Source organism: Podarcis raffonei, chromosome 4 (genome assembly GCF_027172205.1).
Source record: "Podarcis raffonei isolate rPodRaf1 chromosome 4, rPodRaf1.pri, whole genome shotgun sequence".
NCBI classification, from domain to species: Eukaryota; Metazoa; Chordata; class Lepidosauria; order Squamata; family Lacertidae; genus Podarcis; species Podarcis raffonei.
In genome coordinates this window covers 16,490,460-16,505,443 of record NC_070605.1, presented here as the reverse complement: position 1 = coordinate 16,505,443, position 14,984 = coordinate 16,490,460, and the positions used below count along the sequence as shown (strand labels likewise).

The window sequence follows — 14,984 nt, the reverse complement described above, 5'->3', positions numbered from 1 at the left end:
AACAACTACCAGATTTTTAGAAGACATCTGAAGGCAGCCCTGTTTAGAGAAGCTTTTAATGTTTGATGCATTACTGTATTTTAATATTTTGTTGGAAGCCAGCCAGATGGGCGGGGTATAGATAAATTATTATCATCATCATCATCATCATTATTATTATTATCGAGGTAGGTTATAGTAAGAGGCTGTGCTGCACCTAAGGTCACTCAGGGAGTTCCCTGACTAAGCGGGGACTTGATCCCTGCTCTCCCGGGTCCTAGTCTGACACTAACTATTACACTGGTTCAGTTCTTCAAAACACTGATTCCCATGCACAGGTGGAAAGCCTTGACCTAACAGAAGCATTCCAATGTTTTTCTGGCTCTGGCAAACACACTAGATCTGTGATTTTTCACAGGTTCTGTTTATGGGCTTCCCATAAGACTGGCCACTGTGAGAACAGAGTGCTGGACAAGATGGGCCTTGGGCCTGATCCTGCACTGCTCTTCTTACTTTGTAGTGCCTCACAAAGGTTTGATTTGATAGTGGGGTGTGTGTGTGTATGTGTGTGTTGGAGAGGAGATCATATGAAATCATGCAAACTAACGTGAATCCTTCTTCATTCTACCGGATCCATTTTTTACCCAGTAAAGACACTCTCTGTCTTTGCACACACATGTGTGTGGTTCCTCTCTTTCTGTGTGTCTTCCAGGGCAGGGGAGAGAAGCAACCTGAAGAGGCGGTACTCTTGGCCCCCTCTCAAAAATCCAAATGTCCCCGTGGAAACCCCTCCCCCCCAAGAAAGATTGGCAGCGCCTGGAATACAAAAGCCACCCGCTTTCAAATTTGATTCCGAGATCTGACACAGTTTAGCCCTCCTGAATGCGATTCTTTCTTTTCTTTCAGCTCGCATGCAGCAGAGGGAACATTCTGCCCTCTTTACCTCGTTTCCATGATCATCGGTAATGGCAACATAGTTGGGGGTGCTTTGATTTGGGTAGGAAAGTAGGACATCGTAATGAACCAGCTCGGCTGTATCCAAGCCAAATTCCTTCCACTGGGCTTGTATTCGTCTTGCCAGGTGAAGATTTTGTTCTGTTCCTGCCACATGAGGGAGCTTCGTGAAAGAGCTGAAATGAACCACAGAGGTTGGGTTTTTTATTATTAAAAAAAGGAGAGAGGATAAGCATTGGGATCTCTTGTTCCCCAAAGGGCAAAGCAGGCAAACCTTTTCCAAAATGGTTTAGAACAGCCAAGGTAGATGATTCCAAAATAATTCTATTCCATATCATCTCTCCCCCCCCCAAAGATGCATATTTGTGTTAAAAAATGGGTGTGGGGGTTTAAGACAGTCCAGGGCAGTTTTATTCTCAAGCTTAGCTCCCCAGCTGTTGTGAGACTACAACTCCCATCATTCCTGACCACTGGTCCTGCTAGCTAAGGATGATGGGAATTGTGGTCTAACAACAGCTGGGGAGGGACTGGTCCAGGGGCTTGAATGTGGCCCTCTGAATCTGGCCCTCAAAACTCTCCTCAGGGGCCACTGTTCTCACTGGCCCTTACTTTGGGCCTTGGGTTTATTTGCCTGGCTGAGCTCTGGCCTGAACTCTGCTGGGATAGCTCAGCCAGTAGAGCACAAGACTCTTAATCTCAGAGTTGTGGGTTCAAGCCCCACATTTGGCAGAAGATTCCTGCATTGCAGGGGGTTGGACTAGATGACCCTCATGACCCCTTCCAAACTCTACAATTCTATGATTCTAGGATGTTTCTTGTTTTCCTGGATGAAAGATAGAATGGGGTGTTTGAGCGTGACTAGCCTGCTGTGTAAAGGCACTATTTGCATGCATTGCTCTGCCCACTTTGCCTCTGATCCTTTCTGGCCTGGGTATCTGCCCCTCAGAAGGTTTCCCAGACAGTAATACAGTCCTTGGTCTGAAAGCAGTTGCCTACCCCTTATTTAAGAAAATTCATCAATCCATCTAGCGAACTATTGTACTACTCTGAACCTGAGATCCTGCTGCATCAGACCAGAAGCCTATCTAGTCCAGCCAAACCATCTGTGAAGTATCTTCCTCCCTCTATGATTCTTTATTCTACAGCTTGCCTGGGCCGCCTGCTTCTGGCCATGAAAACTGCAGCGTGACGACAGCCTTACTTTTCTTTATATATAGTAAGATAATGCTTACAGTTCCACAAGTCTGTACTGCCGTGTCCAAAAGCAAACAAATTAAGTAGTAATAATTTGGCAAGGGGCAAGAATAGTTAACTGCTGCCTTAAGCAGAGCAGATATGTGGCAAACTGAAAAAATTTCAACTGAAATGCAGCCTTTTTCAGGGTATTTTCCAAGAGTGGATTCTCAAGTGGGTTAAAGTTTAAACGAGTGCTATGTCTATATGTGAAATTGCAGGGTTGTGGTCAGTAGGGTATGTGGAATATGTGTGGGGGTGGTGAAGGATAAAAGAAAACCAGGTTAGATAGGATGGAGGCACATGACTGCCTCCTCTCCAAAGGCAGACATTGTGGTTCAATGATTAATCAACGTCTGCAGCAAATTAGTCCAAGCAACTCTGATGGTTAGTCAGCTGAGTCTGTTCTTCATGTGATGCTCTTCATCTGAGAAGGTTTCCAATCTGTACCTCCTTTATCTCTCCCCAGATGTTCAATGTTTGAGCAGCAAGAACAGGGGGAAAGAGTGCTAAGCACCACCCCTGTCACCCTCTAGGACAGAGGTGGGGGAACCCTCAGGCCTGGGGGTCAAATGTTGCCCTCCAAGCTTCTCTCTCTGGGTTTTGGAAATCTCCTTAGGCCACCCACCCCCTGCCTTGTACCTGGAGCACTTCTGCCTGACCTCTGATGGCACCTTTTGCTCATCTGAATGCAAAATAAAATAAAATAAAATAAAATAAAATAAAATAATAAAATAAAATAAAATAAAATAAAATAAAATAAAATAAAATAAAATAAAATAAAATAAAAATTAATACCCTTCCCTCCCCAGCCAGAGCAAGGCTCAGGGCGGCTAACACCAATAAAATCACAGTAATAATAGGGGGGAAAGAGAGGGAGGGAACCAAATTAAAATACAGGTTAAAGGGAAGCGGGTGGTGCTGTGGGTTAAACCACAGATCCTAGGACTTGCCGATCTGAAGGTCGGCGGTTCGAATCCCCGTGACGGGGTGAGCTCCCGTTGCTCAGTCCCTGCTCCTGCCAACCTAGCAGTTTGAAAGCACGTCAAAGTGCATGTAGATAAATAGGTACTGCTCCGGCGGGAAGGTAAACGGCGTTTCTGTGCGCTGCTCTGGTTTGCCAGAAGCGGCTTAGTCATGCTGGCCACATGACCCGGAAGCTGTACGCCTGCTCCCTCGGCCAATAAAGCGAGATGAGCACCGCAACCCCAGAGTCATCCACGACTGGACCTAATGGTCAGGGGTCCCTTTACCTTTATAAAATTCAATTTAAAATGCAGCCTCATTTTAAAGCAGCTGATAAATCAAGACCATGAGGGGAGGGAAACATAAGGGTCAGACCGAGTCCAAACCAAAGGCCAGGAGGAACAGCTCTGTCTTGCAGGCCCTGCCAAAAGATGTCAAGTCCCGCAGGGCCCTAGTCTCTTGTGACAGAGCATTCCACCACATAGAGAAGGGTGTGTGAGCATGTGCAGAAGCTAGCCTCCTGCACAAAAGTAAAATTCACATTTATTGCTCTCCCCACTTTTGCTTGGGGCCCCACCCACCACTGACGTGTGGATACTTGGAAGACTGCCCAGAAGGAAATATGGCTCTCAGCCACACACTCTAATTTCTGTTGTAGACTGCCTCTTTCTGTGATGTTATGTGTGATGCTTTTTGGGTGTTTTTTGGCTAAGGGGCCGGGCAATTTCTAAAGTCTTTAAAAGTTCTTGCACACCTTTGTTCTGGGTCCTCACCTCCTTGCAATGGGGGTGGGGAGGGAACTCTGTTGCAACAGAGAAATAAATATCTGCCTTGATTTCACTGGATTTTGCCTCCATCCATTCTTCTCTGACTGATAATGGATTTAGAGGACACAGAGTCCCTCGATGGGGAGTTGGGCTGCATATGCCAACCCCATTTTTTCCTATAACAGACCGAAGCAGGGGCCTGATCCTGTTTTGGCTGCCACTGCCTTTCACCTGGCAGTCTGTTGATATCATCTGGGGAGAAGCGTCTGGAGCTTGCTCTGCATTTTTACAACTTTTAAAACAGTTAGTCACCAAAGAAAGCAGCAAAACTCACCGCAGAAATTCCCGGATGTTTTCCGCCTTCAGTTCTGCAAAAAGTTGCCTTCTTGCATTTCGAAAGACGTGTGTCGTGCCAGCTGGCTTGTTCGCCGATTTCACGCACCATCCTGCAATGCCGTCGCAATGACAACCGTCAGTTCTGTCCCCCCGTCCTTCCAAGCGCTACTATTATGGGATTGCACCAGCCAAGCTATCAAGGTTCCTTTCACTTGCCCATCATCCAATGCAATGGGATTATTTGCAGGGAAGACGTGTGCTTTAAATGTGCCATGTGGATGTGACCAGAGAAATCAGTAGGCTTCTCATACTGTGGAACAAAACACTATCCTTGGGAAGTTCTGCATCTGTTAAAGGAGGAGTGATGAATCTCTGCTCCATGGGCCATATGTAACCGCAGTGGCCTCCTCTTCTGGCTTCAGGCTGAGACAGAGAGGGAGAGACAGTGACTCGCCCAAGGTCATGCAAGGGAGTGGGGCACAATGGTTAGAACAGTCTCTCTCTCTCTCTCTCTCTCTCTCTCTCTCCCTCCCTCCTTCTCGATGTGTCCTAATCCCCCAGTTTCGTGTGTGTGTGTGTGTGTGTGTTCTCTTTTTTCCGAGGAGCTCAAGGGGGCCTACCCAGATGTCGTTCCCCCCTTGCTTTCACCCTCAAAACCACCCCATGAGAGGTTGTTACTGGCCCAAGGTCATGCAATAATAATAATAATAATAATAATAATAATAATAATAATAATAATATATTATTTATACCCCGCCCATCTGGCTGAGTTTCCCCAGCCACTCTGGGCAGCTCCCAATCGAGTGTTAAAAACAATGCAGCATTAAATATTTAAAACTCCCCTAAACAGGGCTGCCTTCAGATGTCTTTTAAAAATAAGATAGCTGCTTATTTCCTTGGCATCCGATGGGAGGCAGTGTAATGTAATGGTTAGAGCAGCCTCCCTCTCTCCCCCCCAATGTGTCCTCACACCTCAGGTATATACTGCGTATATATCTATATTTAGGTCTTATTACAGGGTGATTCATAATGAAGTATACAGCTTCCATTATGAATCACCCTGTATTTTCTCAAAGGAGCTCAAACTGGCCATGGTGTGGCAGTTAGGCTTGGAATTGGCCTCCGATTAGAGCCAATGGAAGACTGTATTCAGTCCAGCGGCTATAGGGGGCATCTTTGGGGAAGGCTCGCAGCTGGGGATGGAACAGTTAACTCCTCCCCATGTACTCTAGTGAGCAAACGGACAGCTATAGGAGCCACTTCAAAAGTTGGCAACACCAGGCTAAACGAAACAAGCTGCCAAGACGCAGGAAAGAATCTTGTATATACACTGAGGCAAGTTTGGAGCTAAACCAGTAAGCGGCCCGCATTTCTGTTTCATTCTGTTTATTAAAAATAAATTTAGAAAGCCCTTGAGCTGAGCACGAGCTATCTGAGTCACTGCTCCCTTGGGCTGCCTAATAAAGAGATGAGCAGAGCTTCGGCTGGTTCGGTGGCATTGCTCAGATGCCTTCCCTCGCTCAGGGATCGCAAAGGAGAGTTGTCAGCAAGAGGAGCTGCAGGAGGAAAATGAATCCACTCTAGAGTGAGGGGTGGGAAAGATTTTTCAGTCTGAGGGCCACATTCTCTTTGAGGCAACTTTCTGGGGGCCACATGCCGGGGTGGGCAGAGCCAGTGACTGGGAGTGGCTGCCAAGACCATATAACACCAGTCCTGAAAGACCTACATTGGCTCCCAGTACGTTTCTGAGCACAATTCAAAGTGTTGGTGCTGACCTTTAAAGCCCTAAACGGCCTCGCCCCAGTATACCTGAAGGAGCATCTCCACCCCCATAGTTCACTGAGGTCCAGCTCCAAGGGCCTTCTGGTAGTTCCCTCCCTGCAAGAAGTGAGGTTACAGGGAACCAGGCAGAGGGCCTTCTTGGTAGTGGTGCCCGCCTAGTGGAACATCCTCCCATCAGATGTCAAGGAAATAAACAACTACTGTACCTGACTTTTAAAAGACATCTGAAGGCAGCACAGTTTAGGGAAGTTTTTTGTGTTTGATGTTTCATTGTGTTTTTAATATCCTGTTGGAAGCCGCCCAGAGTGGCTGGGGAGTAAATTTATTATTATTATTATTATTATTATTATTATTATTATTAAGGCAATGAATGTGCATTTTACCACTGTGCAGTAGGCTAGTTTGAAACCCACCAGCTACCATTACCTGGTTTAGCTGGCCAGGGGAAGCTGTTCCCCAGGTTGTGACTGCAGTGTTACCTCGGGTTACAGACACTTCCGGTTACAGACTCCACTAACCCAGAAATAGTACCTCGGGTTCAGTATAAGAACAGAAATCATGCTCCAGCGGCGCAGCAGCAGCGGGAGGCCCCACTAGCTAAAGTGGTGCTTCAGGTTAAGAACAGTTTCAGGTTAAGAACAGACCTCTGGAACAAATTAAGTTCTTAACCCGAGGTACCACTGTACTGTCACCACAGGTGAGAGCTGAATGCAGGGTGGGAACAAAAGGTAGACAAACTACCACAGAAGGAGCATGATGTGTCCCCACCAGAAATACGACCCCTCCCCTAACACCCCATACATTACTTGCGCATTGCTTCACTGGTTTCAAAATGTGATAAGCCAATGCTGGGGCTGTCCCTTCTGCTGAGTGGAGCCTGGGGCATCTGCCACAAAGTCCTGTTCAGAGAGCACCACTGCTAGAAAGCTACAGGCCTCCCTTCTTTAGAAAAACCCTCAGCAGCTTAAAGCAAAAACAGAAGCTTTGGATGATGGGCTTGGGTGGGGTGGGGGTGAGGAACCAGCATGACACGATGTCTTTGCTAAGGAAATAAAAGCCCCCACTGTCAGCTTATCTAACATAACACAGAGCTTTCCAAATTACTCCTTTTGTGTACCGGTATTTGTGAGCAGACGGAAGGGGGAAAAACAACAACTGCAACAATCTTGCCTTGACAGACTTGCTTCCTTTACCGGGAAGGGTTATGTAAGTGTTCAGTCTCAGCAAAAGGCCTGCCTGTATTAAGAGTTGGGCTGTTTCAAAGCTTCACCTCTATCCTCCCCCATAAAGAGGACTGTTTAAAAAAAAGCATAAATATGCATTGAGCCAAAACAGTCTCACTGCTACAAAACACAGGGAGCCCAGCTTATCGTTTTGGCCAATTCATCTAGGCCAATATAGTCTGCTCTGGCTGGTAGCAGTTCCCCAAGGTCTCAGGTCTTTCTCATTAGTCCTTCTAACAGTGAACTCAGGTGCCGACAGGACTGGAGCCAAAACAGAGTTGTCCAGCGTATTCAAGGCATCTCCTGAAACTTGAGGAAGTACAAAACCTCAAGGGTCGCACACAAAATAGGAGACTGCTCTGCATGCTTAATATCCACAGAATATTGACTATCAGTTGGGAAACAAACAAACAGAAAACCAGGATTTGGGAGGATTGGGATAACCTGTTTGGAATGAATGGCTGCTCTCAACAGGAGCACTCCTCTTCAGAGGGAAGATGAGCTGCAACACTCTGTTGCAGGTCACACTCATCACCTGTCAACATTTTTTTTTTAAAAAAAAGCCATGATGCTTTACATGAGGCTTGTTTTCTGATGCCCTATAAATACGTTAGAAATGGGAAATTTGAGAATGTGATGCCAGAAACATATTGATTACTCTGTTATTATCTAGGTCCTAGATGACAAAATGGGTGTCCTTCCTTTGTAATTGGTTGTGTTGCTTTGGAAGAATAAAGGGCATCTGATTATCCAAGCATTGGATAACCTTGGTGGGGAGAGGTTCCGAATCCAAAGGGTGCCTGTGACAAGGTCAGTACATAACAGGAATACAAAAAGTCTCAGTCCAGTATATCTGAAGGAGCGTCTCCATCCACATCATTCTACCCGGACACTGAGGTCCAGTGCTGAAGGCCTTCGGGCGGTTCCCTCGCTGCCAGAAGCAAAGTTACAGGGAACCAGGCAGAGGGCCTTCTCGGTAGTGGCACCCACCCTGTGGAACACCCTCCCACCAGATGTCAAAGAGAAAAATAACTACCAAACTTTTAGAAGATATCTGAAGGCAGCCCTTTTTAGGGAAGCTTTTAATGTTTAATAGGTTATTGTATTTTAGTGTTTTGTTGGAAGCCGCCCAGGGTGGCTGGGGAAACCCAGCCAGATGGGCGGGTATAAATAAATTATTGTTATTATTATTATTGGGGTTCGCTGGGACTTCCAGCAAACGGCAGAGTCCGTTTGGAATGCTTGCGCTCAGCCATGGAGCATGTGCAAAGCGGGAGCAACAAGAGCGCCTCGGAGCATGTGCAAAGCGCTTGTCCCATGCAGCGAGGGTGCACAGTCAGACAGCAGAGATTTCCCCCTTCTGTTGTTGCTACCTGACCACCCCATCGCCACCTCTCCTCTCGCTGTGCGCTGCGCCCAGCGCAGGACTGGCAGCAGCAAATAGGGATTTCAGACAGGTTTCTCTCACCGACCCTCCCTGGAGATGCCGGGGATAGAACCCGCGACCTTCTTGTTCTAACCACTGAGCCGTAGCCCTTCCCCTTATCCGTGCGCTCAGGGAAGCCCGTCTGGCTGCTTTGACGCGCGCGAAGCCCAGCTCTGATTTCCGCCTCGCCCACCCCACCTCGCGCGCCCTGTTCCAAGTAGGGGGCTGCCCCCTTTCCCGGAGCCCACAAGCCAGGATCCTCTCTCGACTCACCCACCAAGAGCCCCAGCAGGAAGATCGCAAGGAGAGCCACGAAGCCCAGCCAGCTGCAAATAGCCACCTTCCTCCTGGCCATGGCGCGTCCCGGAGCGAAAGGAGGCTTACTCAGGACGGGACGGGCTTTCGCAACCCTCCTGGGAGAGGATCCGAGCCGTCCCTCCTCCCACTGTGAGATCTTTCTCACGTCGAAAGAAAGGGGGCAGGGGAGAGTTGAGCCGAGGTTGCTGGAGGGGCGCTCCAGGCCAGGAGGGGGCCCCTGTGTGGGCACGGGACGTCTCCTGCCGGCAAGACGCAAAGGTTCCCTCCTTCAGAAGTTTGCAAAACTGCCATTAAAAAAGAAAACAAGGAAAGATCAAGATGTTTTTCTCTCCCCCCCCCCCTCTCTGTACATTACACTGCCCTGGGATCTTTGGATAAAGGGCAGTATAGGAATCAGGTAAATAATAATTAGAGGGTTGTGGTTTGCCTTAATGATTACTCTAAGACTCGGCACCTGCAAAGCAGGGCTTGTTTTGAGGGAGTTTTGAGTTTGTTTTGTAGTGGCTGGGCCTGGGACATCTGTGGCGGATAATCAGGGAGAGACGGCCCTCAAGCATGTGCAAAGTGCCTTTCCGTTGCGCTGGTTGAGTGTGGGGCTTCCTGCAACTCTCTCTCCCTTTGGAAGGAAACTTTCAACAGGGACAAATGTCAGGTTCTGCACCCAGGCAGGAAGAACCAGCTGCAGAAATACAAGATGCAAGGGGCAACCCACCACTAACTGGAAACAAAGCCTTATGAGGAACAGTTGAGGGAGTTGGATATGTTTGGCCTGGAAAAGAGGAGACTGAAGGGGAGATGATGATGGCCACCTTCAAATATCTAAAGGCAGGTGTGATGGCCTAGGATTCGGACTCGGATGCTGAACCTGAGGGATCCCAGCCTGCACAGGATTCCCTGCCTCCAGAACCAGCTGAGCTGGGGCTGGGGCATGAGGCTAAAGGGTCCTCACCTGTGCTGGGTTCTGAGGTGCAGGCTCCAGCTGAGTCTGCTTGGGCTCCTGAGGTGATGGAGGACCCATTGCCTGCAGGTGCTCCACTCTCAGCCCCGTCAGAGGAAGCTGAGGTTGCCTCTGGGTCCGGTAACCCTCCAGTCTCTCCTGAGCTGCAGAGGCTCAGGGCAGAGAGGCGGAGGGAACTAAGTTCCCACAGGAGGAGTGCTTGCCTCCAGGCCAGGAGAGGCGAGTCACCAGAGGATCAGGGCCGCCCTATGCCTTGGGGCAGATAAAAGCCAGCCTGCCCCAGTCCCAAGTTGCGGGAGCAACATTGTTGGTTGCTAGTTCCTGCCTGAACCCTGTCGTGCTTTTCTGCCAGAGCTCCTGACCCGCCCTGGCTCTCTGCTTGCTTGCCTGTTGCTGACTTCACCCGACTCCCTGCCCTGCACCCAGCTTCAGCTACTACGGACTGCCTCCACGTTGCACCTTTGACCACGGACCGGACTTGGACCTCACCTCTTGGGTAACCCACGGGACCAGCACAGCAGGCTTCCTCAAACTCAACCCTCCAGATGTTTTGAGACTACAATTCCCATCATCCTTGACCACTGGTCCTGCTAACTAGGGATCATGGGAGTTGTAGGCCAAAAACATCTGGAGGGCCAAGTTTGAGGAAGCCTGTCTTAAGGGCTGTCATGTGGAAGATGGAGAAAGCTTGTTTTCTCCTGCTCCGGAGGGTAGGACTTGAACCAATGGCTTTGAGTTACAAGAACTAGGTCTTCCTTTGTCCCTTCCTCCCTTCTTAGGTTCTGCCTCAGGTTCCAAGATGTTTTGGACCAGCCGTGGTCCCAGGTTCTATCCTTGTCAAAGCCAAGCATGTACAGATTTTAGTTTATGAAGGAGGCTCTGTTCAGTGCTTTAACGGTCAAGTCCTCTTCTTGAGGAACTCTGAGAATTGTAACTTTGCGAGGGGAGCAGGGGTCTCCTAACTACTCTCAGCAGCTTTAGCAAGCTACACTTTCTCAGGATTCTTTGGGGTGGGGGGCAGCCATGGCTGTTTAAAGTGGGATGATACCGCTTTAAATGTATAGTGCAGATGGGCATTGATCTCTGTGTTCTACCATTTCTCTCAGTTTGACCCGTGAGGTCTTTTTATCCAAGCTATGTCCACCCGCCCTACACCTGATGTTGGAAACGATATTAGGTATGAGGCAGGCAAAGGCAGGCATTGGACAAGTCACATCTGATGTGGAAAATGAAATCTCTTGTGTTATATTATTAGCCTTTAACGGTCGCTGTGGCAGGACCAAGAAGCAACGCCCACTTGTACCTGTTTCCCTGAAATATACTCGGAGTCGAGAGTGGATTTCATGCTCTTTATTCAGCTCATAGTGGTGAGAAGGAATGGAAGTTCCCCCATAATGTTTGCTTTATATACATTATTTACACAATGGGCCCCACGTGATTGGCTAATTCTGGGATTCTCTTGTAGGCCAATCAGGTTGCGGATTCACTTCTACCTGGAGCTGGATTGCATGGCTCCTGTGGGCCAATCAGACTGCTGCATTATGGATCCTATTGTTCTAGGACCAATCAGACTGCTGCATTTTGGATCCTATTCAACTCCATACATAACATTCCCCCTCCTCTAGAAGCTTTGCAGCAGGGAGTACGTGGGGAGAAACATTAAACCTTTCCCCTCCCAACACCACGACTGCAGATAAGAGTTAAAAAGAGAGATTGGGAGAGCCAATCAGATTTCCTTCGCCGTATGTAGTTTGCCTGGAGACAAAGATTAATCTCTGCAAGAAAGAACAGAAAGAAAAAGCCTGATGAAGTGGCGTTTATTTCTCTCCTAACACCCATATGCCAAGAAAATACTATCAAGAAAATATGAAGAATACTCTTCCAAAATGTCTGAAACATATGTTCCTCCCACCCCCAGGGGCAAAAATTGTGTAGGTGTCCCATTTGCTGCTCTTGTTTTAAAAGCTGTCCTCTTTGTAGCCACAGCAAATAAATATCTTCTGCTGCTTCCTTTAGTTACTTTTTGTACTAGCTGAATCAGGTATTTTGGATGCCCAGTTGCAGCTTTAAGTCATGTTGCAGATGCTGCACATGGACTTCTCCACATGTCCTTTCCATTAAGCATCCCCATTGAATAGGGGTGGCTATGTCCAAGCTTGCTTTCAATCCTGCTACAGAGCCACTGCCAGTCAGCTAATGGCCCGACTCAACATAAGGCAGCTGAGACTTTGCTTGATGCTCCTTGGATGTGATTCTGCCGCAGTTCTTGTTTCCTTCAAGATACGAGCTGTATCAGTTGCTTTCAGCTATCCTACTGATTTCTCAAAACCTAGCTGTCCTCGAGGTTTGTCACTATGCCCTTTGAGGGCATCTTGTGATGCCCTCGTCAAAACACGGACAAATCCGAGGTGCCCCTGCTTCAACAAATCTCGCCAAAGATACGTCTAACCAGATGGGATGCCACCTCCACAAACCATAACTGTGAAAGCAACATGTATTATTTGCAGCGTTATGTAAGCCTTTAGGTGGTGATGTTAGGAAAGCTTCACTCCACGAAAAGCAGAAGATGCGTAGCCATAAATGTTGTATCAGAGTTGGGGCTCAGGTCAATACTTCAAGGGTGAGGGATGAGAAAATGACAGGATAGCAGAAAGCTTTTTGGCAAGTGCCTTGGTCAGTCTGTCCTTGTTCATCTCTTTGTTTCTGCAGCTGGTGTGGTGTAATGATTAGAGAATCAGAACAGGACTTGGGAGACCTGGGTTCAAAAATCCACTACTCTTACTGGGTGACCTTGAGTCAGTCACAGCTTGAACTGCCTCCATCTGAAGTCCTGTACGGTTGAAGTCCAATTTAAAGATAGAGGACTACAAAGGACAGCTCCAGGGCCTTGCAGGTGCTCATCAGTAGCTATCAGAGGTCATCTGGTTGCTCTTCCCAAAGGTGGTAAGGTGTATTTCATCTTAATAATAGTAATTATTTTCTCATCAATGGATCAGCAACCTTCTCATCCTGTAACAGGTCAGCTTTAAGTTTAAAGCATTTGCTCTGTAAACCAACATCCTGGGAGAACAATATGCCACACTCAGCAATCTTTTTAGAGGGAACTTTATTTTGATTTGTAAAGGCACAAAAGCAAAACCAATTTCTAAAGGGAGTTTCTATTGATGGGGAAACTGAGTACAGCAACTTCATCTGTCGTTTTTCAGTGTATGTTCCAGAAGGTATTGAGCTTGGGATTATTTGCTTTTCAAAGCCAATAGGGGCCCCCAGGGCCACATCTGTCTGTGGGGCCACTCCTATGCCCAATGGTCCCCTCTCCATATGACTTCCATGGTGATGGCACTCCAGGTAGCACCAGAACTTAATTTTATTTAAATTTCCAGCATTTAAGTTTCACACAGTACCCCAGAATAGCCAATGTAGACTTGTTCTGTGGCATTGTGGGAAATTTAAAATGGCATATAACATGTGCTCACCACCAGTGAGAATACCAACCATGATGGGACTTTTCAGCTTCTAAGTTCTAAAAGTAGATATCCAAAAGTTCTGTAGCTCATTCACCCTCCTTTCCATAGAACTTTTGTTTGGTTTTGGTTTTGGTTGCGTACAAATTTGTAAAGATGCACCCAAAACTTTGGGGTGCAATTAGATAATAAAGCCATGGAATTTAAAAGTAAGTTTTAAAATAAAGCCCAAATTTAAATCCTTTGCAAAGTGACTCATATTGAATGTAATGTGTGAACACCCCTCATGCCTTCAAGGGAACTGAGATCCATCAACACAGTGGTGTGCCATCAGATCACATCTTTGGGAATCTGGAAGGTGGGCTTTCTTCTGCATCAAGGTCCGCGCCAATTGAACTACTTGTTTGTTTTTCCATCAAGAAATTGGCTTTGATGGCCCTCAAAACCTCAACGCAGGGAAGGCAATGAAAGAGATGCCTGTCAAGATTGGGTTGTGATGGTGTGAATAGCTATGATTTCTCTTTTGGTGTTAAGTTCTCTGAGCTGAAAACCTATATGGTTATCCATGATTAAGTGCCCACTGAAATCCCTGGGATTTATGAGTGTACAACCTGTGTACCTATGTGCACAGTAATGTTCAATGCCTGTGTTGTCTGTGTGCACAATGGTTGAGCTGAACAAATCAACAAGGGCGCACTCTTTCACACAATCACTTGTACATGGGTAAAGGCAGCTTGTAGCTGTGTTCAGTGCAACATGTGAACAAACCTCCCCAAGGAAAGTCTCTACGGCCACCAAGTTCCAAACTCAGGAGGACTTTGGCAAGTAAAGCAAGTTCCTTGGACCCTCTAGGGATTCACACTGTTTCTTTCAGAGTCCCAGCTGCGGCGGTGACTGTGAAGGCTGCAATGGAGATCTGTCTCTTGACTTCCTCCCAGGCCTTCTGCTGGTCCTCTGCATGGGCAATGTCAAACAGGGCATCGTAGATACCAGGAAAGGACACTCCAGCATACTTGTTGTGGCTGTTCGGAGCAAAGATGATGTGTCTGGAAACACAAGCAACCATATTTAAAAAGCAGAGCTCATGGTAACATCTGGGGAGGTTGTGCCTGGTGAGGAACCTTAAACCACCCTACTGAAATTTTTCAGGGACTCAAGTCCTATCTTTCAATATCCATCCCATTGTTCCACTTTGTCAGGAGTGGGGAATTTCTTTCTGCCATGGACCAGAGGCAAAAGCGTTTTCTTGTCTCTGATAGATGCACCTAACACTTAGGAAGACAGGAAGGGTGATTTATACCAGGTCTGACTCCAACATCAGCCGAAGAAGGAAAGGTGGAAAGACAACTTGTTTTTCCTTCTCAAGGCGGTTGGAGAACCATCACTCCTGCCACCATTGCTGGCCCCAGTAAGTGAGGTTCGAAGGGAAAAGGGGATGGATTAGGATAGGTAGGAGGAAGGGAGTTGAGGGGTTTGGGGGCAAAAGCTCAGGTCACATTTAGAAATGCTTGGAAATCAAATGAGCCGTTTCCCAATTATGATTTGTTTTTGGCATTTGGGTTATTTACATGCCATTGT

At 47.4% G+C, this 14,984-nt stretch overlaps 2 protein-coding genes across 5 annotated transcripts in view; both read right to left on the bottom strand.

The window, feature by feature from the left end:
- The window catches only part of LOC128412532 (N-acetylated-alpha-linked acidic dipeptidase 2-like), a 32,996-nt gene extending 23,860 nt beyond the window's left edge, over positions 1–9,136 (bottom strand). Inside the window, exons 1-3 of the mRNA XM_053385569.1 lie at positions 8,940–9,136; positions 4,234–4,345; positions 923–1,109 (exon numbers count right to left, since the gene is read on the bottom strand). Coding sequence (XP_053241544.1) covers positions 923–1,109; positions 4,234–4,345; positions 8,940–9,021 — 381 coding nt within the window. The 5' untranslated portion in view covers positions 9,022–9,136. The remainder of the gene's footprint in view (positions 1–922; positions 1,110–4,233; positions 4,346–8,939) is intronic.
- Positions 9,137–13,031: 3,895 nt separating this feature from the next.
- Positions 13,032–14,984, bottom strand: part of LOC128412531 (glutamate carboxypeptidase 2-like) — a 49,269-nt gene continuing 47,316 nt past the window's right edge. For all 4 annotated transcript variants that reach the window (XM_053385564.1, XM_053385567.1, XM_053385565.1 and 1 more), the window contains one exon: positions 13,032–14,452. In XM_053385564.1, coding sequence (XP_053241539.1) covers positions 14,263–14,452 — 190 coding nt within the window. In that variant the 3' untranslated portion in view covers positions 13,032–14,262. The remainder of the gene's footprint in view (positions 14,453–14,984) is intronic.